The sequence below is a fragment of the Rhinopithecus roxellana genome, chromosome 9 (assembly GCF_007565055.1).
Source record: "Rhinopithecus roxellana isolate Shanxi Qingling chromosome 9, ASM756505v1, whole genome shotgun sequence".
NCBI classification, from domain to species: domain Eukaryota; kingdom Metazoa; phylum Chordata; class Mammalia; order Primates; family Cercopithecidae; genus Rhinopithecus; species Rhinopithecus roxellana.
Window position 1 is genome coordinate 6,438,132 of NC_044557.1, and position 22,332 is coordinate 6,460,463.

Sequence of the window (22,332 nt, forward strand, 5' to 3'; positions counted from 1 at the left end):
CTGTATGATACACAGGTATCAAAATATTACTCTGAGCCTCATAAATCTGTACAATTATTACGTATCAACTAAAAATAGGAGGAAAAAAGAATGCATGTGATTACTGTCTGCTGACAAATTTGTTAAGAGGCTAGATCTCATGTCATGTGTATTTTACAATAAAAAAATTGATATAAAGATTAAATAAAATAATGAAAGTGAAAATCAGAATGTATTTGATTAGCAGATGTACAGTATTGCACGCAGAAATTTTAGAAGTTCTAAAAACCATATCCCCCTTTGTTCTCTCTCTCTCTTTTTTTTTTTTTTTTTTTGAGACGGAGTCTGGCTCTGTCGCCCAGGCTGGAGTGCAGTGGCCGGATCTCAGCTCACTGCAAGCTCCGCCTCCCAGGTTCACGCCATTCTCCTGCCTCAGCCTCCCAAGTAGCTGGGACTACAGGCGCCCGCCTCGTCGCCCGGCTAGTTTTTCGTATTCTTTAGTAGAGACGGGGTTTCACCGTATTAGCCAGGATGGTCTCGATCTCCTGACCTTGTGATCCGCCCGTCTCGGCCTCCCAAAGTGCTGGGATTACAGGCTTGAGCCACCGCGCCCGGCCTGTTCTCTCTTTTTTAAAAAAAACACTGTTTTAGCTGGGCATGGTGGCTCACACCTGTAATCCCAGCAATTTGGGAGGCCAAGGCAGGAAAATCACCTGAGTCCAGGAGTTTGAAGCCAGCCTGGGCAACATGGTGAGACCTTGTCTCTACAAAAAAAATAGACAAAATTAGCCAGGCATGGTGGTGCGCTCCTGTAGTCTCAGCTAATTAGGAGACTGAGGAGGGAGGATCACTTGAGCCTGGGATGTTGAGGCTTCAGTGAGCCAAGATCACACCACTGCACTCCAGCCTGGGCAACACAGCAAGACCCTGTATCAACAACAAGAACACAGCTTCTGGCCAGGCATGGTGGCTCACACCTGTAATCCTCGCGCTTTGGGTGGCCAAGGCAGGAGGATCACTTCAAGCCAGGAGTTAGAGACCAGTCTGGACAACATAGTGAGACCGTATCACTACACAATACATTTATTTAATTTTAAAAAAGTTTTTCTTAATTAAAACATGGTTTCTCACCAAGGCACAATGTTCAGGCACAGGTTTAGCAAAAAGGAGCTCCAACACAGCAACCACAAAGTATGTCACTCCCAAGCGCTGCAGCACACCAGGAATGCGCACCTTGTCCCAAGACACTGTGGAAGACACAAGTTAGGTCGAGTGTTAGCCAAGACTTCTTGTCTCATCCCAGGGCAACATTATTTGTTTCCTAAAAGGGAAGACATACATATCTATATTGCATCTAAGCAAGTCTTTTTTAAGCTCTTGGACGTGGAAATATATATGGTCAAGAGACATGGGCTCAGCCCAGCTTCCAAAAACAGGCCAATCCCTCTTAATATAGGGAGGGTCAGTCAGGGACATGGCTCAAACTCAAAACAGGAAGCTGCCCTGGTGGCAGACTAGGATAAGAACCAAAGCGTCTTACTCAGGTGTGGTGGTAAAGCCAGGCCTGCGCCTGACCCTGGCTCTTTCCTATTAGGAATTTGCAATCAACCTGCACGTCCGCCAGGACCTTGCAGGCCCAACACAAGCCACTCTCCTTGCCCTACCCACTACCCAGCTGTATCACCACAAGAATGCCACTGACTAACACTCCCTGCCCTACCTGCTACCCGACCATATGACCAGAAGAACAGACCTGATAACAAACCCTAAAATGAATCCTACTGGAAGCAGTGGTTCCCTTTTTGGAGTTCCACCAAGGCCACATTCATATGAAACACCATCTGGAAGTGACCTCCACTTCTTGCTAGTGCCTATAAAAGTATATATTGCCTGAGGGCTCCATTTGGCCATTGTCTAGACACTTGTGTCCTCTTCTGCTTGGCTCCATTTGGCCATTGTCTAGACACTTGTGTCCTCTTCTGCTAATGACAGTGCAAGGCCCTTGAGGACAGTGACTAGTGCCCTCCCGACTCTGATACTTGTTGAAAGCAGAGGGTTCACATGCCTTCCCTCAGCTCTGCTGTCCCTGCACACCACTAAACTAATGACAAAGATATCACTCCTTCCAGAAACCCAGCTGCCATACAAGTGCCAGTGAAGGTGGATTCGTGAACTACCGCACACTATTGAAAGCTGATGAAATCACATTAGCAGGGGGCAAAGTTGGAGACCAAGGCAGCCTGGTCTGGTCCCTGCTAGCCTCTCACTACACTCAGATGATCCAGAGAAAACCTTCAATCACTCTTGGCCTCAGACTTTTCCTTTGTACAAGAGAAGAGTGTGAGTAGTCTCAGAGGCTCCTCCCAAGTCTAAAATTCAAAAATAATAATAATAATGCTCACAGTTAGACAACCATTGTATATACTTTCCCAATAATTACCCTATTTGCAGGCACCTGAGATGGAGGAATTGCATTTCTCTCAAATTACAACATATAGTTTCCATATTTCAACCTGAATATATATAACAGAGGGAAAAAGTACTTACATGGACCAAGGCAATAATTGGGATTCACAATGATAATTCCTATGCAGATTAACAGGAAACTCCTCCATGCAATCTTCCCCAGCAATCTGAATTTTGAACATCCCTGTTGCAGTACAGAAGTCATTGATAGAAAAATGGAAGATCCCATAATAAATACAAACCTAAAAAGAATCCAGTTATTAATAGGTGGCCATTTCCAATTTTTTTGTCTATATATCAGTAACATTTTATAATATGCTATAAAAGAGAAGCAACCATAATTTGTTTAAAGTAGCCAATTACTGAAATACTACTGAGCTAACAGTAGAGGAAGAGCTCAGAATATAGCCCCATGGGGCTGGAAGGTGCACCTTCAAGTCCTGTCTTAGGAGAACATTTCTTTAATATTAAATGGAATTTCCAAGGACAACCCTCCCATTTCGTTATCAAAAAGAAATGATGATTCGATGCCACAATAATGTCTCCAAGTAACTAGACATTCACTAGCACACCCTCAAAGCCCTTGAAAAACAAACAGACATTTCAATCATTTCTATACACACTTCTGCACCTGAAAGAAAAATGAAAGCTTACTTTTATTCTCTCCATTTAGTCTGAGTCATACACATTTTTCCTTTCTTTTCTTTGACCAAACTAAATTATATTTAAAAAAAAAAAAGTTAGAATACTGATTTTTCTAATTGCTTGGCAACAGATCACAGAGATGAAAATTTGCTTTTGCTGCATTCCTTGGTGTGTCTGGGAAAAACTGAAAGCCTTTCCTCCAAGATCTGGAATATGACAAAGATGCCTGCTTTTCACCACTGTTATTCAACATGGCACTGGAAATCCTAGCTAGAACAATCAGACAAAAGAAACAAAGGGCATCCAAGTTGGAAAGGAGGAAGTCAAAGTATCCTTGTTTGCAGATAACATGATCTTATATTTGGAAAAACCTAGACTCCACCAGAAAACTATTAGAACTGGTCAATAAATTCAGTAAAGTTGCAGGATACAAAATCAACATACAAAACTAAGTAGTATTTCTATATGCCAACCGAAAACAACCTGAAAAAGAAATCAAGAAATTCCATTTCCAATAGCCACAAATAAAATAAAGTGCCTCAAAATTAACTTAACCAAAGAAGAGAAGGATTTCTACAATGAAAACTATAAACCATTGATGAAAGAAATTGAAGAGGGCACCAAAAAATGGAAAGAAATTCCATGTTCATAAATTAGAAAAATTAATATTGTTAAAATGTTCATACTACCTAAAGCAATCTACAGATTCAATGCGATCCCTATCAAAATACCAATAACATTCTTCACTGAAATAGAAAAAATAATGCTGAAATTCATATGGAACCACAAAAGACCCAGTGTAGTCAAAGTTATCCTGAGCAAGAAGAACAAAACTGGAGGAATCACATTACCTGACTTTAAATTATACCACAGAGCTATAGAAACAGAAACAGCATGGTAGTGGCATAAAATTAGACACATAGATAGTGGGACAGAACAGATAACTCAGAGCTAAATCCATATATCTATAGTGAACTCATTTTCGACAAAAGTGCCAAGAATACACATTGGAGAAAGCACAGTCTCTTCAAAAAAATTATGCTGGAAAACTGGATATTCATATGCAGAAGAATGAACCTAGACCCCTATTGCTCAGCATATTAAAAAAAATCAAATCAAAATGGATTAAAGACTTAAACTTGAGACCTCAAACTATGAAACTAAGAGAAAACATTTGGGAAACACTCTAGGACACTGGACTAGGCAAAGATTTCTTGATTAACACTCCACACAAGCACAAGTAACCAAAGCAAAAATGGACAAATGAGATCATATCAAGTAAAAAGCTTCCGCACAGAAAAGAAGACAATCAACAAAGTGAAGAGACAACCCATGGAATGGGAGAAAATATTTGCAAACAATCGATTAACAGCCAGAACATATACGGAGCTCAAACACCTCTACGGGAAAAAAAATTTAATAATCCAATTAAAAATGGATCAAAAGGCCGGGCTCGGTGGCTTACACCTGTAATCCTAGCACTTTGGGAGGCCAAGGTGGGCAGATTAACCTGAGGTCAGGAGTTCAAGACCAGCCTGACCAACATGGTGAAACTTTGTCTCTATTAAAAGTACAAAAAAATAGCCAGGTGTGGTGGTGCGTTTTTTTTTGCCCTAGCAAAAAAAAACTCGGTGTGCCCTAGCCTCCCGAGTAATCCCAGCTACTCGGGAGGCTAGGGCAGGAGAATCTCTGGAACCCAGGAGGCGGAGGTTGCGATTAGCCAAGATCACGCCACTGCACTCCTACCTGGGCTACAGAGGAAGACTTAGTCTCAAAAAAAAAGACAAAAGATCTGAACAGACATTTTCAAAAGAAGACATACAAATGGCAAACAGGAATATGAAATGGTGCTCAACATCATTGATCATCAGAGAAATGCAAGTCAAAGTTAAAATGAGATATCATCTTACCCCACTTAAAATGGCTTTTATCCAAAAGACAGCAATAACCAATGCTGGTGAGGATATGGGGAAAAGGGAACCGTTGTACACTGTTGGTGGGAATGTAAATTAGTACAATCACCATGGACAATAGGTTAGAGGTTCCTCAAAAACTAAAAATAGAGGTACCGTATGATCCAGCAATCCCACTGCTGGGAATATACGCAAAAGAAAGGAAATCAGTATATTGAAGAGATACTCCCATCTTTATCGCAGCACTATTCACAATAGCCAAGATCTGGAAGCAAACTAAGCATCCATCAACAGACACTTAGAAAAAAAATGTGGTGCATATACACAATGGAGTACTATTCAGCCATAAAAAGGAATGAGATCCTGTCATTTGCAACAGCATGTATGGAACTGGAGGACACTATGTTAAGTGAAATAAGCCATGCGAAGACAAACTTCACATGTTCCACTTATTTTTGGAGCTAAAAATTAAAAAAACTGAACTCAGGATGATAGACAGTAGAAGGATGGATACCAGAAGGGAAGGGTAGTGGGGAGGGAAGGAGGGTGGATGGTTAATGAGTAAAAAAATACAGCTGGATGGAATGAATAAGATCAAGTATTTCATAGCACAACAGGGTGACTACAGTCAACAATAATTTACTGTACATTTAAAAATAACTAAAAAATTATAATTGGATTGTTTATAACACAAAATGGCAAATGCCTGAGGAGGTGGATACCCCATTTACCCTGATGTGATTATTATGTATTGTATGCCTGCATCAAAATGTCTCATGTATACCATAATATATACTTGGATATACCCACAAAAATTTAAAATTTGAAATAAAAAATAACAATAATAAGGCTGATACTACCTGCTAATGAGGGAGCAATGTCACTCAATATATCATAACAAAGATACAAATTCCACATCACATAGGCAACGTCCCTTCACAAGAATAAGAAGCCATGAATGGTCAGAGACAGAACTGAATTACTCAGCTGTTCTTTTAAATTTTAGTTTATGACTATCATTGCCCACCTACAAATGTATTAGCATTCACTGAAATCAATATACTGTAATTCTTTCTTTTTTTTTTGAAATGAAGTCTCACTCTGTCACCCAGGCTGGAGTGCAGTGGCGCAATCTCTGCTCACCACAACCTCCGCCTCCTGGCTTCAAGCGATTCTCCTGCCTCAGCCTCCCGAGGAGCTGGGATTACAGGCGCGTGCCACTGCACCCAGCTAATTTTTTGTATTTTTAGTAGAGACGGAGTTTTGCCATGTTGGCCAGGCTGGTCTTGAACTCCTGACCTCAGGTAATCCGCTTGCCTCGGCCTCCCAAAGTGCTAGGATTACAGGCGTGAGCCACTGCGCTCGGCCCAAAATCACTCTTTTATATACACATGTGTAGGCACTGTGTCAAGTATGAGAACTATCCAGTAACAGGACTTTTGGAAGGATTCCTAACCACATAACACATGCCCGTCTCAGAGAAAGGCTCCAGCATCATCTGTAAAACAGGAGATTGGAGTCAATCTGTGGAAGAGAAGAGGGCAGACCGCCAACTCACCACGGGAACACGAGGTCAGCCACCGTCAGCCCTGCAGAACAAGTACAAAGCATAAGCAAAAGGACTCTAGAATACAAATACCTCCTAAATCTAGTGTGGACTTCATTACACACCGGTATAGAAAACAAACTCAGGGCCAGGCGCGGTGGCTCATGCCTGTAATCCCAACACTTTGGGGGGACAAGGCGGGCATACCACCTGAGGTCAGGAGTTCAAGACTAGCCTGGCCAACATGGTCAAACCCCATCTCTATTAAAAATACAAAAATCAGCCGAGCGTGGTGGCAGGCACCTGTAATTCCAGCTACTTGGGAGACTGAGGCAGGAGAATCGCTTGAACGTGGGAGGAAGAGGTTGCAATAAGCCAAGATTGTGCCATTGCACACCAGCCTGGGTGACAAGAGTAAAACTCCATCTCAAACAAAAAAGAAAAGAGAAAGAAAGTAAGTAAACTCATAGGTCAGGTGTGGTGTGGCTCACACCTGTAATCCCAGCACTTTGCGAGGCTGAGGTGGGAGGATCGCTTGAGCCCAGAAGTCTGAGAGCAGCCTGGGCGACAGAAAGAGACACCATCTCTACTAAAAATTGTTTTAAAAAACTAGCCAGGTATGGTGGCTCACACCTGTAGTCCCAGCTACTCAGGAGGCTGAGGTGGTAGAATTGCTTGAGCCCAGGAGGTTGAGGCTGTGGTCGGCTGTTATCACACCACTGCAATCTAGGCTGGGCTACAAAGCAAGACTCTGCCTTAAAAAAAAGAAAGTAAACTCATAAACTCTTCCTTGAGACTCTGCAACCAAGCACTGGGCCTGGCTAGGACACTTCCTATGAACATAACTAGACACAGGAGAACCGAACTAGAAATATGTAGACAAGTTTGTTATCTTTAAGAAGCACTAATCCATTCTTTTTTTTTTGAGACGGAGTCTTGCTCTGTGGCCCAGGCTGGAGTGTAGTGGCGCGATCTCAGCTCACTGCAAGCTCCGCCTCCCGGGTTCACGCCATTCTCCTGCCTCAGCCTCCTGAGTAGCTGGGACTACAGGCGCCTGCCACCACACTGGGCTAATTTTTTGTATTTTTAGTAGAGACGGGGTTTCACCGTGTTAGCCAGGATGGTCTTGATCTCCTGACCTCGTGATCCGCCCTCCTCGGCCTCCCAAAGTGCTGGGATTACAGGCGTGAGCCACCGCGCCCAGCTGCACGAGACCATTCTTAAAGCAACTACCAAGCCAGACTTACAGCTATTATTCACCACCACTCAGACCAATCCTAGTTCAACACCATCTCAAAAAAGACCATAAGTCCTGGAAGACAGAGCCCCCAAGAGCATTGTGGCTGTAATAAAAGGCATATCTAGAATATGACCATGATCATTTACAACCAAATCCATAACATATTCTGCAGAGTCCCTCAGTCCCACAGCAGAAACTTCTAGAGTCTGTTATTACAGTGAAGCTTTACAGATCCACAGCACACAAAAGGAAGAACAAAACTAAAGGGCTCACAGAATCATCATCTACAGGTCTCCCTAGAGAGCAGGAGTTCAGTGGCTCAGAAGAGGCTGCTGGGGCTCATTTCTGGAGTTTCTGGGGAGAATGCTGAGTGATTCTCCTGCCCTGAAGCTCTGTGAAGGATGTATGTAAGCAACATTACTTTTAGGAAATATCTTACCATTCCAGCTTGCGTGTTTGAAGTACCAATATTTTCCTCCTCCATAATTGACAAAGACCATGAGTATGAGAGCAATCCTAGAAGAAGCCAACAAAGAGAAGCCTTTCAGGGTTTGCTATGTGAAAAGGAAGGGCTGAACTGAAGACACATTTATACTCACAAGGTGCAATCATACAACAATGTAATTCTACTGAGCATTTTATTACACAAGATGAGACATCAAGGCCAAGAAGCGATTATTTTCTAATCATTGCAATTAGGACCATGCACTACAGCTCTTCATTGCCAACATTGCCAACATGATGTCTTAACCAAAGTTTATACTGCTGTCTTAAACTATGTAACTTGAAAACATAGCAAAATATTTCCAATAACTCAATTTTGAGCTAATTATTTAGATGTCTCAGGTTAAAGAACTCTAGTAGAAGGCACACAGCCAGCAGAGTCAGCAAGCTCAGAATTCCAATCTTGGATCCTTTTCTGTCATTAGCCATAAGACCCTGGGCAAGGTTCTCATCAGTAAACTGAGTGTGCTCATCTGTAAAAGAAAGTGCCCTAACCACACGTTACTTTTAAGGAGAATGACTTATTTCACGGCAGCTAACCAGTGCCCAGCATATTTTAGACACTTAATAAATGTTAGTTCCTGTCTATCTGTGACTATCTTATCTCAAAAAGTAGCAATGGAAATCTGAAAGACAGAGTAATAGATCCCAGATGTGCTACTGTTTGAGGCTAACTGTGCAGAATGCTGAGGATGCTGACCTTAGGTGTCAACAGGCTAATTTGGGAGACTCTGTAACCCAAGTGCCTGCAATCAAACCCTGGCTTTCCTATTTGGTACCTGAGTGACCTTGGGCAAGTTGCTTCACTTGGCAGCACAATTTCTTTTCCTTTTAATGTGAATTGGGCATTTAAAAGTATATATCTCATAGGATTACTAAGATATTAAATAAATTAAGGCGACTTAGAACAGTGACTGGCACATTATGAGAACTCCAAAATTGTTAGCAAGTTTCATTATGATCATATTGTTCTTACTACCTGCTTCCAATCTACCTGCCAGGGCACTCAGGGCTCTGGTGCGACTGGGGCAAAGTTATAGGGTTGTCACTAGAGTTCAGAAGGCTTCAGTATGTAGAAATAAAAGAGTTGATACCTGTATATTTATTCTTAGCTATACAGTTTTTAAACTTTATTTTCAGATTTCAGTCCTGGCCTTTGTTCTTCTCCCAGGGCTATGGGTTTGCTAGCATGAGGGCCTGATACTCGAGTCGCTCTGCTAGCAGCACAGGATCAGCCCTCCCTCTGCCACATGCTGGTGTCTCCTCACTAGACTAGTGCATCTTCTGAGCCGTCAAGCTACTGACTGGACATGAGGTACAGTCTGTAGCCCCAAGTAACAGCCACTTGCCCAAATAAAAATGCGCTTCACTCAGCAGACAGCATATCCAAGTGGACACTGGCTCTAGCCTCATCCACTACTCCTCTGTCAACACAGACACTGAGGATCATGATGGTCTTCCAGACTGGAGAGGCTGCAGACTTTACTTTTACATCCAAGAAATCCTTCCTAGCCTAGAAAGTAAAAGATATGTAAAAGTCCTTAAAAGCTAAAAGTGTGTGTAGGTATAATTATGTAGTCCTGTGACTACCTGCACCCACTGTGCTATAGGGATCCCCACATACCCTCTGAAGGTGTCCACGCTGCGGAGGCGGGGCGGTGGGGCAGACAGATGCCACACTGCTGGCTGGACATCACCATCTAGAGGGTCTGTCCTGCTGGGAGATCCCAGCTCCTTCAGAAAAAAAGAGAGAAAGATGACAATTCATAATGCTAAGGAGTAAATTTCATTTTGTCATTTTTTGATTTATTTTTTGTTTTGTTTTGTTTTGTTTTTTTGAGACAGAGTCTCGCTTTGTCGCCCAGCCTGGAGTGCAATGGCATGATCTTGGCTCACTGCAACCTCCATCTCCCGGGGTCAAGCGATTCTCCTGCCTCAGCCTCCTGTGTAGCTGGAATTACAGGCATGCACCACCACGTCCAGCTAATTTTTGTATTTTTAGTAGAGATGGGGTTTCATCACGTTGGTCAGGCTGGTCTCAAACTCCTGACCTCATGATCTGCCCACTTCAGCCTCCCAAAGTGCTGGGATTACAGGCGTAAGCCACCGCAACCAGCATCATTTTTTTATTTCTTTAGGAAAGAATGTGATATAGTAGAAATCTAAAAATAGTGTAGAAAGCTAAAAAATAGTTTTTCTGCAGGCGCAGTGGCTCACACCTGTGATTTCAGCACTTTGGGAGGCAGAGGAGGGCAAATTTCTTGAGCCCAAGAGTTTGAGACCAGCCTGAGCAACATGGTGAAACCCTGTCTCTACAAAAAATACAAAAATTAGCCAGGTGTGGTGGCACACACCTGTAGTCCCAGCTACTTGGGAGGCTGAGGTGGGAAGAGCCCAGGAGGTTGAGGCTGCAGTGAGCTGAGACCAGCGGCACTGCACTCCAGCCTGGGCAATAGAGTAAAATCCGGTCTCAAAAAATAAAAAAGTTTTTCTAAACAATACTTGGATTTCCTTTTGTAAAGATCCCATCTAGAGGTCTGGTTTTCTATTCTATCAGCTTTTCCTGCCTTTTACTGAGTTTGCCAGTGGCCACGTTGATAAATGGTACCAAAAAAACTAATCCATAAGTGCATCTAGAACAAGCACAGAAGCCAACATCTCCATAAATGAGCCTGAATTTATTAACAAAAATTTAATGACATATTTAAATCATCAGAGGAGGCCATCAGCATTCATAGATTCAATATTGTTGTCTCTTGTTTCTTTGTTTTAACCTTGACACTCTCTACTTAACTAGATTGATTCAACAATGCTGCCTGCAGAGTGAAAAATATCTCTACCTCGGGTATCCAGATAGAGCAGAACGTTCCAACATCACTGAAGCAAGAGAAGGGATGGAGCCCTTCCCAGCAGCTGAAGAGAGGGCTGCTCTCTATTAGGAATACAGGACCTATAACCTGGCCTTCCTCAATATAAATATAAAACTGGACAATAATGATTAAATAGGAAACTATAAATTCCAAGTTCAGAAAACCACCTGGGCAACACACTATGCATCTCATAACTTACAGAATTGATGAGGCGATCAGTTTCTCGAGAACTTATGGCTTTAGAAATCCAACTGTTAAAGTCATCCAAACTGAAAATAAATAAAAGGCTCAATTATTTTATTTTCATTGGCAGAATTTTTTAAATGATCGGATATTATATTGAAATAAAATTAAAGCTCATATTCTATATTACTAATTAAACATTCTAAACATTTTTTAACAATATAAAAATAGAAATCAGTTTTCAGCGGCTCTACTTATAAATGCTCAACCCTGACAGCATAGTTTCCTCATTAATAAAACAGGAATGATGACAGAGCTTTCATTAAAGACTTGAGAAGGTGAATGAGATAACTGTTTCCCATGGCTGGGATTCTCACTAATAATACTATTAAAATTAAAATAGCAAAAAGTTGGAAACAACCAAATTTACTCAAAACAAGGATGACTAAACACAGACTATGACAGCGGTGTGATAGGATGTGATAGAGCCATGAAAGTAAAAGAACGTGGGCTCTGCCCACACAAAGAAACATGAAGATGAAGATAGACTATTAGGCCAGGCATGGTGGCTCATGCCTATAATCCCAGCATTTTGGGGGGCTGAGGTGGGTGGATCACTTGAGGTCAGGAGTTCGAGACCAGCCTGGCCAACATGGTGAAACCGTGTCTCTACTAAAAATACAAAAATTAGCCGGGCATGGTGGTACACGCCTATAATCCCAGCTACTCAGGAGGCTGAGGCAGGAGAATCGCTTGAACCCAGGAAGTGGAGGGAGGTTGAAGTGAGCCAAGATCACATCACTGGACTCCAGCCTGGGTGACAGAGTGAGACTCTGTCTCAAAAAAAATAAAAAATAAAAAATAAACTATTAAATACAAAAAGCAAAAACCTATTCAAATAGTTAATGTACTGGGTTCTTTTTTAATATGGTTGCTTTAATTCAAAAAGAAATCCAGGCCGGGCGCGGTGGCTCACGCCTGTAATCCCAGCACTTTGGGAGGCCGAGATGGGCAGATCACGAGGTCAGGAGATCAAGATCATCCTGGCTAACAGGGTGAAACCCCATCTCTACTAAAAATGCAAAAAAATTAGCCAGGCATGGTGGCGGGCACATGTAGTCCCAGCTACTTGGGAGGCTGAGTTAGGAGAATGGCAGGAACCTGGGAGGCGGAACGTGGAGTGAGCCAAGATGGCACCACTGCACTCCAGCCTGGGCGACACAGCGCGACTCTGTCTCCACAAAAAAAAAAAAGAAATCCAGATGACATTAAATTGATTCACATGACTAACAAAAGATAAATATATTAACTGGTTTTTCTTAAAAATGAGATTTCTACCTGCAAAAAAAATCGTTTGAAAAGTATACCCTACCCTGGCATAAACAAATTATTCAGTGCATAGGATTTTTTCCCCTTTTATTTTTTGGTCATGAACAGTTCAAGCATATACAGAAGCAGAGAAACCAGTACAGGCATAGCTCGAGACACTGCAGGCTTGGTCCCACACCACCACAATAAGGCCAATATCACAATACAGTGACTCACACAAATTTTCTGTGACGCAGTGTACATAAAAGCTATATATTACACTATATTATAGTCTATTAAGTGTGCAATAACATTATGCACAAAAAGACAGTTTACATACCTTAATTTAAAAATGTATTTCTAATAAACAGTTAATGATTATTTGAGCCTTCAGCAAGTCCTAATCTTTTTGCTGATAGAGGATCTGACCTCCATGTTGATGGTTGCTGAGTGGTCAGGGTGGTGGCTGCCAAAGGTTGAGGTGGCTGTGGCAATTTCCGCAATCAAGACAATACAGTTTGCCACATTAACTTTTCCTTTCACAGATTTCTCTGTAGCATGCAATGCTGTTTGATAGAATTTTACCCACAGTTAGACCTTCTTTCAAAATTAGAGTCAATTCTCTCAAACTCTGCCTCTGCTCTATCAACTACATTTATGTGATATTCTAAATCCTTTGTTGTTATCTCAACAATGTTCACAACATGGTTACCAGGAATAGATCCCATCTTCAGAAACCACTTCCTCTGTGCATCTATAAGAAGCAACTCCTCATCTGATCAAGTATTGTCATGAGATTGCAGCAATTCAGTCACATCTTCAGGCTTCACTTCTATAAAATAAAGTTTTCTTTATTTCCACCACATCTGCAGTTATTTCCTCCACTGAAGTCTTAAACCCCCAAGTCATCCATGAAGGCTGGAATCAACTTCCTCCAAACTCCTGTTAATGTTGATAATTTTACTTCCTCCCATGAATCACAAATTTCTTAATGGCATCTACAATGGTGAATCCTTTCCAGAAGGTTTTCAATGGACTTTGCCCAGATTCATTGGAGGAATCACTATCTATGGCAGCTATATAGCTTTATAAAACCTATTTTTTAAATAGTAAGACTTGAAAATCAAAATTACTCCTTGATCCATGGGCTGCAGAATGGATATTGTGTTAGCAGGCATGAAAACAACATTCATCTGCCTGTACATTTCCATTGGACTTGCTGCATTGTCAATGACCAATAATATTTTGAAAGAAATATTTTTTTCTGAACCAGTAGGTCTCGACAGTGGGCTTAAAATAGTCAGTAAGCCATGCTGTAAACAGATGTGCTGTCATCCAGGCTTTGCTGTTCCATTTATTAAGCACAGGCAGAGGAGACTTAGTATAATTCTTGTGCCCTAGGATTTCCAGAATGGGTAAATGAGCATTGGCTTCAACTTAAAGTCACCAGTTGCATTAGCTCCTAACAAGAGAGTCAGCCTATCTTGTGAAGCTCTGAATTCTCCTTCTTGGCTTTTAAAAGTCCTAGATGGCATCTTCTTCCAATAGAAGGCTGTTTGATCTGCATTGAAACTGTGTTGTTAGTGTAGCCACGTTCATCAATGATCTCAGCTGGATCTTCTGGATAATTTCCTGCAGCTTCTCCATCAGCACTTGCCGCTTCACCTTGCATTTTTATGTTATGAAGACGGCTTCCTTCCTTAAACCTCCTGAACCAACCTCTGCTAGTTTACAACTTTTCTTCGGCAGATTCCTCACTTCTCTTAGTCTCTACAGAACTGAAAAGAGCTAGGGCCTTGCTCTCGATTAGGCTTTGGCTTAAGGGAATAGTCTGATCCTCTATCGAGACCACTCAAACTTTCTCCATATCAGCAGTAAGGCTGTTTCATTTTCCTTTTTTTTTCTATTTATTTATTTATTTATTTGATACAGAGTCTAGCTCCTTTGCCCAGGCTAGAGAACAGTGGAGCAATCTCAGCTCACTGCAACCTCCGACTCCCAGGTTCAAGCGATTCTCTGGCCTCAGCCTCCAGAGAAGCTGGGACTACAGGCGCACACCATCATGCCCAGCTAACTTTTGTATTTTTAGTAGAGATGGGATTTTGCCATGTTGGTCAGGCTGATCTCAAACTCCTGACTTCAAGCAATCGTCTGGTCTCAGCCTCCCAACATGCTGGGATTACAGGTATGAGCCACTAAGCCCAGCCTGTTTCACTTTCTTATCATTTGTGTGTTCCCTGGAGTAGCACATTTAATTTTCTTCAATAACTCTCACAACTTGGCTAACTGTTTGGTACAACAGGCCCAGCTTTCAGCCTGTCATGGCTCTCCATATGCCTTCCTCACTAAGCTTAATCATTTCTAGCTTTTGATTTAAAATGAGAGACACGCAACTCTTTCTTTTACTCAAACACTTAGAAGCCATTGTAGGGTAATTAATTAGCCTAATTTCAATACTGTTGTTTCTGAAAGAATAGAGAAGCCCAAAGAGAGGGAGAGAAATGGGGGAACAGTCACTGCGTGGAGCAGTCAGAATACACTCAACACTTACCAATTAAGTTCACCATCTTATATAGGTGGGGTTGATGGCATCCCAAAACTATTACAGTAGGAACATCAAAGATCATTGATCACAGATTACCATAACAGATATAATATTAATGAAAAAGTTTGAAATATTATAATGATTACCAAAATGTAATGCAAAGACAAGAAGGGAGCACATGCTGTCAGAAAAATGGTGCCAACAGAGTTACTCAATGCAAGCCTGGGCAACACAGTGAGAACCTCATGTCTACTAAAAAAAAAAAAAAGAAATTATAGTGGTGGTACATGCCTCTAGTCCCAGCTACTTGGGAGGCTGAGGTGGGAGGATTGCTTGCACCTGGGAGGTCAATAAGGTTAATAAGTGTGGAGTATGTTCTGACTGTTTCCCCATCTCCCTCCGTCTCTTTGGGCCTCTCTATTCGTTCAGATACAACAATATTGAAATTAGGCCAATTAATTACCCTACAATGGCTTCTAAGTGAGTAAAAGAAAGAGTTGCACATCTCTCACTTTTTTATCTTTTGACATGGAGTCTCACTCTGTCACCCAGGCTGGAGCACAGTGGCGCAATCTCAGCTCACTGCAAACCTCCACTTCCTGGGTTCAAGCAATTCTCGTGCCTCAGCCTCCCGAGTACCTGGGATTACAGGCGTGCGCCACCACACCCAGCTAATTTTTCTATTTTTAGTAGAGATGGGATTTCACCATGTTGGCCAGGCTGGTCTCGAACTCCTGAGCTCAAGCGATCTGACAGCCTTGGCCACTCACAGTGCTGGGATTACAGGAATGAGCCACCATGCCTGGCTGCATGTCTCTCACTTTAAATCAAAAAGGCTGCAGTGTGGGAGGTCAAGGCTGCAGTGAGCTGTGATGGCACCACTGCCCTCCAACTTGGGAGACAGAATGAGACCATGTCTCAGAAAAAAAAAAAAGAATTGCTGAATGCAGGGTTGCCACGAACCTTTAATTTGTAAAACATGCAACATCTGTGAAGTGCAATAAAGCAAAGCACAGTAGCAAAGGGTTTGCCTGAATAATGGACCTCCATCATCCAGCTTCCGCAAGTACCTACACATGGCCAGTCTTACTTCATCTGTCCTCTCACCCACTGTCCCTCATTCCTGCCTTAGATTGTTTTTCAGAAAATCCTAGACATCATATAATTTCAGGCATAAACACTTCAGTATGTATCTCTAATAGATACGGACTATTTTTATTTCTAAACATAACCACAATACCCTTATCACATTTTTAAATGTTAGCAGTAATTCCTTAATATCGTCACATAGCCAGTTCAGTTTCCCTGTCTCATACATGTTTTTACAGTTCAGTGGTTCGATTCAGTATCCAAACATAATCCATACATCCAAGGCATACATTTGCAATTACTCTTTTTCCCTCACAACTCAACTCTCATTTCTAGTTTATTCAACATGGATAACATCACCATCACATGCAAAATGTTAAAACAGACACATCTAAAGAAGTGTGGCCAGGCATGGTGGCTCATAACTATAATCCCAGCACTTTGGGAGGCCGAGGCAGGTAGATCAGGAGGTCAGGAGTTCAAGACCAGCTTGGCCAAGATGCTGAAAACTCATCTCTACTAAAAATACAAACAAAAAGATTAGCTGAGCATGGTGGCACGCGCCTGTAATCCCAGCTATTCAGGAGGCTGAGGCAGAGAATTTCTTGAAACACAGAGGCAGAGGTTGCAGTGAGCAGAGATCGTGCCACTGCACTCCAGCCTGGGCAACAGTAAGACTCCATCTCAAAAAATAATAATAATAATAAAAATAAAGAAGGGTGAAAGGGAAAAGTTAAGAGTTTTAAAAATAAAACAAAAATACTTAATTTTCTTGTTCATGCCTGTTGCCTAAGTGAAAAGGAGGGGGGCTCTTTATTCTCTTGACTTTTTCTGGTTGTTTTTTGGCTCACAGTCATCTGAACCTCCCTGGTTGTGTTGGAAAACCAGGGGGCGAGGAATAAGGGACTCCTGCTTTATCAAGAAGAGTATTCTGCCCGTAGGCTGGAAGGGCAGCATCATGTGCTGAGTAGTTTCAGTTCCACATGGGGCAAGGTGGAATTTCTTCCCTTTGAAAATGCTTGATCTCAGCTATCAATTACTTTTTTTTTTCTTGAGACTCCCCAGCTGGAGTACAGTGGCACAATCTCAGATCACTGCAACCTCCGCCTCCCAGGTTCAAGCAATTTTTGTACCTCAGTCTCCCGAGTAGCTGGGACTACAGGCACCCATCACCACACTTAGCTACTTTTTGTATTTTTAGTAGAGATGGGGTTTTATCATGTTGACCAGGCTGGTCTCAAACTCCTGGCCTCAAGTGATCCACCTTCCTTGGCCTCTCAAAGTGCTAGGACTACAGGCATGAGCCACCGCACCTGGCCTAGCTATCAATTACTTCAAAAAGTCATGTAACATGATCAGGTGTGGTGACTCATGCCTATAATCCCTGTACTCTGGGGGTCAGAGACAGATGTAACACTTGAGTCCAGGAGTTCAGGACCAGCCTGGGCAACATAGCAAGACCCTATCTCCACTAAAAATGCAAAAAAAACAAAAACAAAAACCATTAGCTGGGCATAGTGATGCATGCCTGTACTCCCCATTACTTAGGAGGCTAAGGTGGGAGAAGCACCTGAGCCCAGGGAGTCGAGGCCGCAGTGAGCCATAATGGCACCATTGCACTCCAACCTGGATGACAAGAGTGAGGCTCTGTCTCAAAAAAAAAAAAAAAAAAAATCCATAATAGATCCATTCATGTGAAAAGCATCCTGATACACTGAAATAGCATTCGCATTTTATCAAAAGGTTGATGAGATAATACCTTAACTCAAAGAAATGAAACTCCATTGCTAGAATCTTCCTCTATCCCTAAAAAATAGTTAGGTTACACACTGGCTTCTGAGTAACAAGTGGTTCTTTTACCCTATACACAGTCGGGGTCCTCATACATAGAATTATACTATTTCTAAGATGTACAAAGCCAGAGTATCACAGTACAGAAATTCCCCAAAGCTTCAGGGTTTCCCACATGAGTCGACTTAGAGGTTAGGTTTTCATTCTTCTAATTCTAAAATCTTGTGGTTCTTCTTGAGACCGTAACAAGATAAGCATGAGAAAATTCACTCTTATTCTTTTTAAAACATGAAAAAACCTTTCCTTTGGAAGTTAACTAAAATCCATTTTACTTTCTTTTTCTAGTCTACTAATTCACTCTTACCAGAATCACTGTTCACCATGCAGAGCAGGACCAGTCCCTTCTCCATGTTGGCTAACAAACTAACCAAGGGACAGGGAGTCCACGCGAGGTCCAGAGGAACAGCCACCAGGCACACATCTGTGCCACCAGATGCCTGGGCTGGCAGAGGTTGGGCAACTGGACTAGAAGGCGCCTCAGGGCCAGAGAGGGGGAGGGGAGTCCAGTGCAGCAACCTCCTCCTAAAATTGTCACGAGCCACTTCTGCTCGCTAAAAAGCCAGATGCTTTAGGAAATAATGATTTCTCAAGCATTTTCTTCCTCTTCACCCATGTGGGAGGACAGAAGGCAAAAATTCATAATCACCTTTATTATCACTTCCCTAAAGTCAGAGACCTCGTCTTAGTCTACATGAGTCCCTGAAGCCTAGCACTGGTTGAACATAGGGGACACAGAAATGTTCATATCATCAAAGAATGATGGCCGCTTGAAGGTGACAGCTGTGCCTTCTGAATGTGTTATTTCTATGCTCTGCCTTTCCAGTGGCATCCTCCCCAAATGTCTTACCTCAACAAGAGCCTCAGAAAGGATATCACAATGATGACAGCAAGACCAATAAGGAATGCAATGCTCACAGCTAGAAAAGAGAAGAAAACACATTAGCCCCCAAAAAGGTCATCATGAACATCAAAGACATCACATCATTACATTTAATCTATAAATGAAAACCAGTAAGGGAAGCCTATATTCTCATGCTGAATTTCCTATAAATAATTGAGAATGCTCACCGTGAAGGGAGTGATAACTGTCATTACAAAAAGTATCCAACATAAACAAAAACACAAAGAATGGTACCATCAACCTATATATAACCCATCACCCAGATCCTAGAATTGTCAAGATATTGTCCCTGTTGCTTCATCTATAACTACCCACTCACCCCCTTGTCCTGCTTTTTCGGGCTAAGCTATTTCTTTAAGAATCTAAGACATCATGTTATTTCATCCCTACATACTTCAGGATGTGTCTCTAAAGCCCTTGTAAAGACAGCCTGACACTGTATGCCTTCTGACACAAGGCACCGAGAAGGACCCAGGCTCGCTTTTGCCGTATTCCACTAAAAAATGCAAAACCTCCACCTATTCACGAGAAAACACCAAACATCAAGCAAATCCAAATCAAGGACAATTGACAAAATAACCAGACATTACCCTTCAAACCATCAAGGTCATGAAAGACAAAGAAAGACTGAGGAACTGTCCTAGACTAGAGGAGACGAAGGAGATCTGAAAGCTAAATGTAGTGTGGGATCCTACATCAAATTCAGCACTGGAGAAGGATATTGAAAAGAACATTTAGAGAAATTAAAATAATCCCGATCAGTACTGTATCAATATTAAGTTAAATGTTAAGAACAATGTTAAGTTCCTGGTTTCGGTAATTGTATGTGGGATAATTATGCTGTGATTTTACAGTTCAGGGGAAGCTAGGTGAGGGATATTTGGGAACTCTTTTTGCAACACTTCTACAAATCTAAAACTATTTCAAAACTAAAAATACCTTTGAAAAGGGCCTTTTGTTATATAACCACAATGTCATATGAAATTAACAATAACTTCCTGGCCAACACTGAAAGTGCACCTGCTGCAGTTGCCCCATGACTGGTGGATGTGTTCAGCTGGTAAAAATTCCTCTTCACTTTGTGGTTTCATCCACTCATATGGTATATGCCTGAATCACTTACTTCATTAGGGGTTGCAATATATCCTGCCCTTTTGCTGTATTTATTACCTGGAATTCTTCTCCACAGAATTTTCCCTCAACAGGGACTATTTTGTTACCCTGAATTACAGTTAAAAACAGGCAAAATAAATGCTTAAATCTCTCCTTTCAACTGAGTTTTAAATCACCTTAGTTAACATCAGGTGCTCTGATTACCTATAAAGACAAAGCATTGTTTTTGTTTTGTTTGGGAAGGCAGGCCTTGCTCATTTTAGTTTCATACGACCTCATGGTTTTTATACATTCATTATATTTCTTCAATTACATATATTACTCTTCTTAATGCTTAAATTGTCCTACATTGGCCCTTTCATATTGGTCCCTGCATTCTTTTGATATAACCTCACAGTCTTTAATAGCTTCCCTGTGAACAGCACTTGTTCATGCTGTAGGGATTTGTTACTGCCTTTTGAAAGGCAGCACATACATTGTTACCTAATGGGGAGCTCCGAATGGCAGATTTTCTTCATTGGGGTTATTAGACAATGAACGGTCCCTCCTTAACCTAAGAGGACCTCTGGACTGTCAGCGGAAGACATACAGGAAACACTATACCCTCGCTCCTAAAACAAGGAGAGATATTTGACAGTCGATTACCCTATTTCTAGTTTCTTTCCACTGCATTAACTTTTTTGGCTTATTAATGCTTCAAAATTAAACTAAAAACTATGAGAATATATTGATATATTATATAATTTTTTTTTTGAGACAAGGTCTGTCTCTATCACCCAGGCTGGAGTGCAGTGGTACAATCTTGACTCATTGCAACCTCCACCTCCCAGGATCAAGTCATCCTCCCACCTCAGCCTCCCAAGTAGCTGGGACTACAGGCATGCACCACCAGGCCCAGCTAATTTTTGTATTTTTTATAGAGATGGGGTTTCACCACGTCACCCAGGCTCGTCTCAAACTTGTGAGCTTGAGTGAGCTGCCTGCCTTGGCCTCCCAAAGTGCTGGGATTACAAGCATGAGCCACCATGCCAGGCCAATAAATAATTTTTTAATGTCACACAATTTTATTATTATATACAAATAATACAATAAACATATTATAAATATACCATAACTAAGTGGGATAAATAACCTATAATTTATGTGGATTTTTTGCAGGGGAGAGATGCTCATCAATGATCTAAGATTTAGGTTTTCAATTACAGAAAGTGTCATGGACTGCTTTGCTTTACAAACAGTACTCAAAAACTGAAACCTCTGAAAATGCAAATGTGAAAATCAGCAGAGAACATATACGTACGAAGGTTACTATCAACTGGATCCTCGTTCACAGCCAGGTCACAGGCAATTTCACTAACTCCATTATGGATGTTCTTTACCAAGAGAGAATAGTTTCCAAATTCTCCAAATCTGTATTCCAGTCTACAAAGATTAGGTAAAATTAACACAAATGGTTAAATTAGAAAATAAGAAGTTAGATTTTGCTAATGTCATGAAGGCAGAATAATACATGTTCCTGGGTAGAGATCAGAAAAGATAAAGAAAAATATTGTAAAGAGAAAAAAAGCTAAATCCAAAATAGAAAAAGAAAAAATTCAGACTTCACTTAGATCACAACAAAGTAGGCACAAACCTACAAACTTCTTTCTCTTCCAAGGTGTCGTTCAGCTGCAGGATAGATCTGTGCTGGGTGCTGACAGAGGCGGCTGCAACGCTAGGCTTCCCCGCTTTTGGACTCTGAGGAACGTTTACCAGCACCTGAAACAAGCACTGTAAATAAAAGCACAACAGGTCAACCGCCAGGGGTTTTTCAACATCTGTTGATTGTTGGAGGACATAAATATCCAACTGGAGATCCTGGCATGACTTTTCCTTCATACATGTAAAAAAACCTCTAAATTTCAATACTTTAAATTTATCTATTATTTTGTATTAAAACAATGACTGGACTGGGTGCCGTGGCTCACGTCTGTAACCCCAGCACTTTGGGGAGGCTGAAGCAGGTGGATCAGGAGGTCAAGGAAATCAAGACCACCCTGGCCAACATAGTGAAACTCCGTCTCTACTAAAAAATACAAAAATTAGCCGGACATGGTGGCACATGCCTGTAATCCCAGCTACTCGGGAGGCTGAGGCAGGAGAATTGCTTGAACCAGGGAGTTGGAGGTTGCAGTGAGCC

General features: G+C 41.6%; 1 protein-coding gene across 6 annotated transcripts in view; it reads right to left on the reverse strand.

Moving 5' to 3' along the window:
• The window catches only part of HGSNAT (heparan-alpha-glucosaminide N-acetyltransferase), a 50,402-nt gene that overhangs the window by 11,030 nt on the left and 17,040 nt on the right, over positions 1 to 22,332 (reverse strand). For 5 of the 6 annotated variants that reach the window (XM_030937481.1, XM_030937476.1, XM_030937479.1 and 2 more), the window contains 9 exons: positions 21,787 to 21,923; positions 21,454 to 21,575; positions 18,987 to 19,056; positions 11,363 to 11,432; positions 9,918 to 10,027; positions 8,229 to 8,305; positions 6,562 to 6,592; positions 2,527 to 2,687; positions 1,111 to 1,226 (listed from right to left, as the gene is read on the reverse strand). In XM_030937481.1, the coding sequence (XP_030793341.1) occupies positions 1,111 to 1,226; positions 2,527 to 2,687; positions 6,562 to 6,592; positions 8,229 to 8,305; positions 9,918 to 10,027; positions 11,363 to 11,432; positions 18,987 to 19,056; positions 21,454 to 21,575; positions 21,787 to 21,923 (894 nt within the window). Of the gene's footprint in view, positions 1 to 1,110; positions 1,227 to 2,526; positions 2,688 to 6,561; positions 6,593 to 8,228; positions 8,306 to 9,917; positions 10,028 to 11,362; positions 11,433 to 18,986; positions 19,057 to 21,453; positions 21,576 to 21,786; positions 21,924 to 22,332 lie in introns of those variants that run through there. The other variant, XM_030937480.1, reaches the window with a different exon arrangement.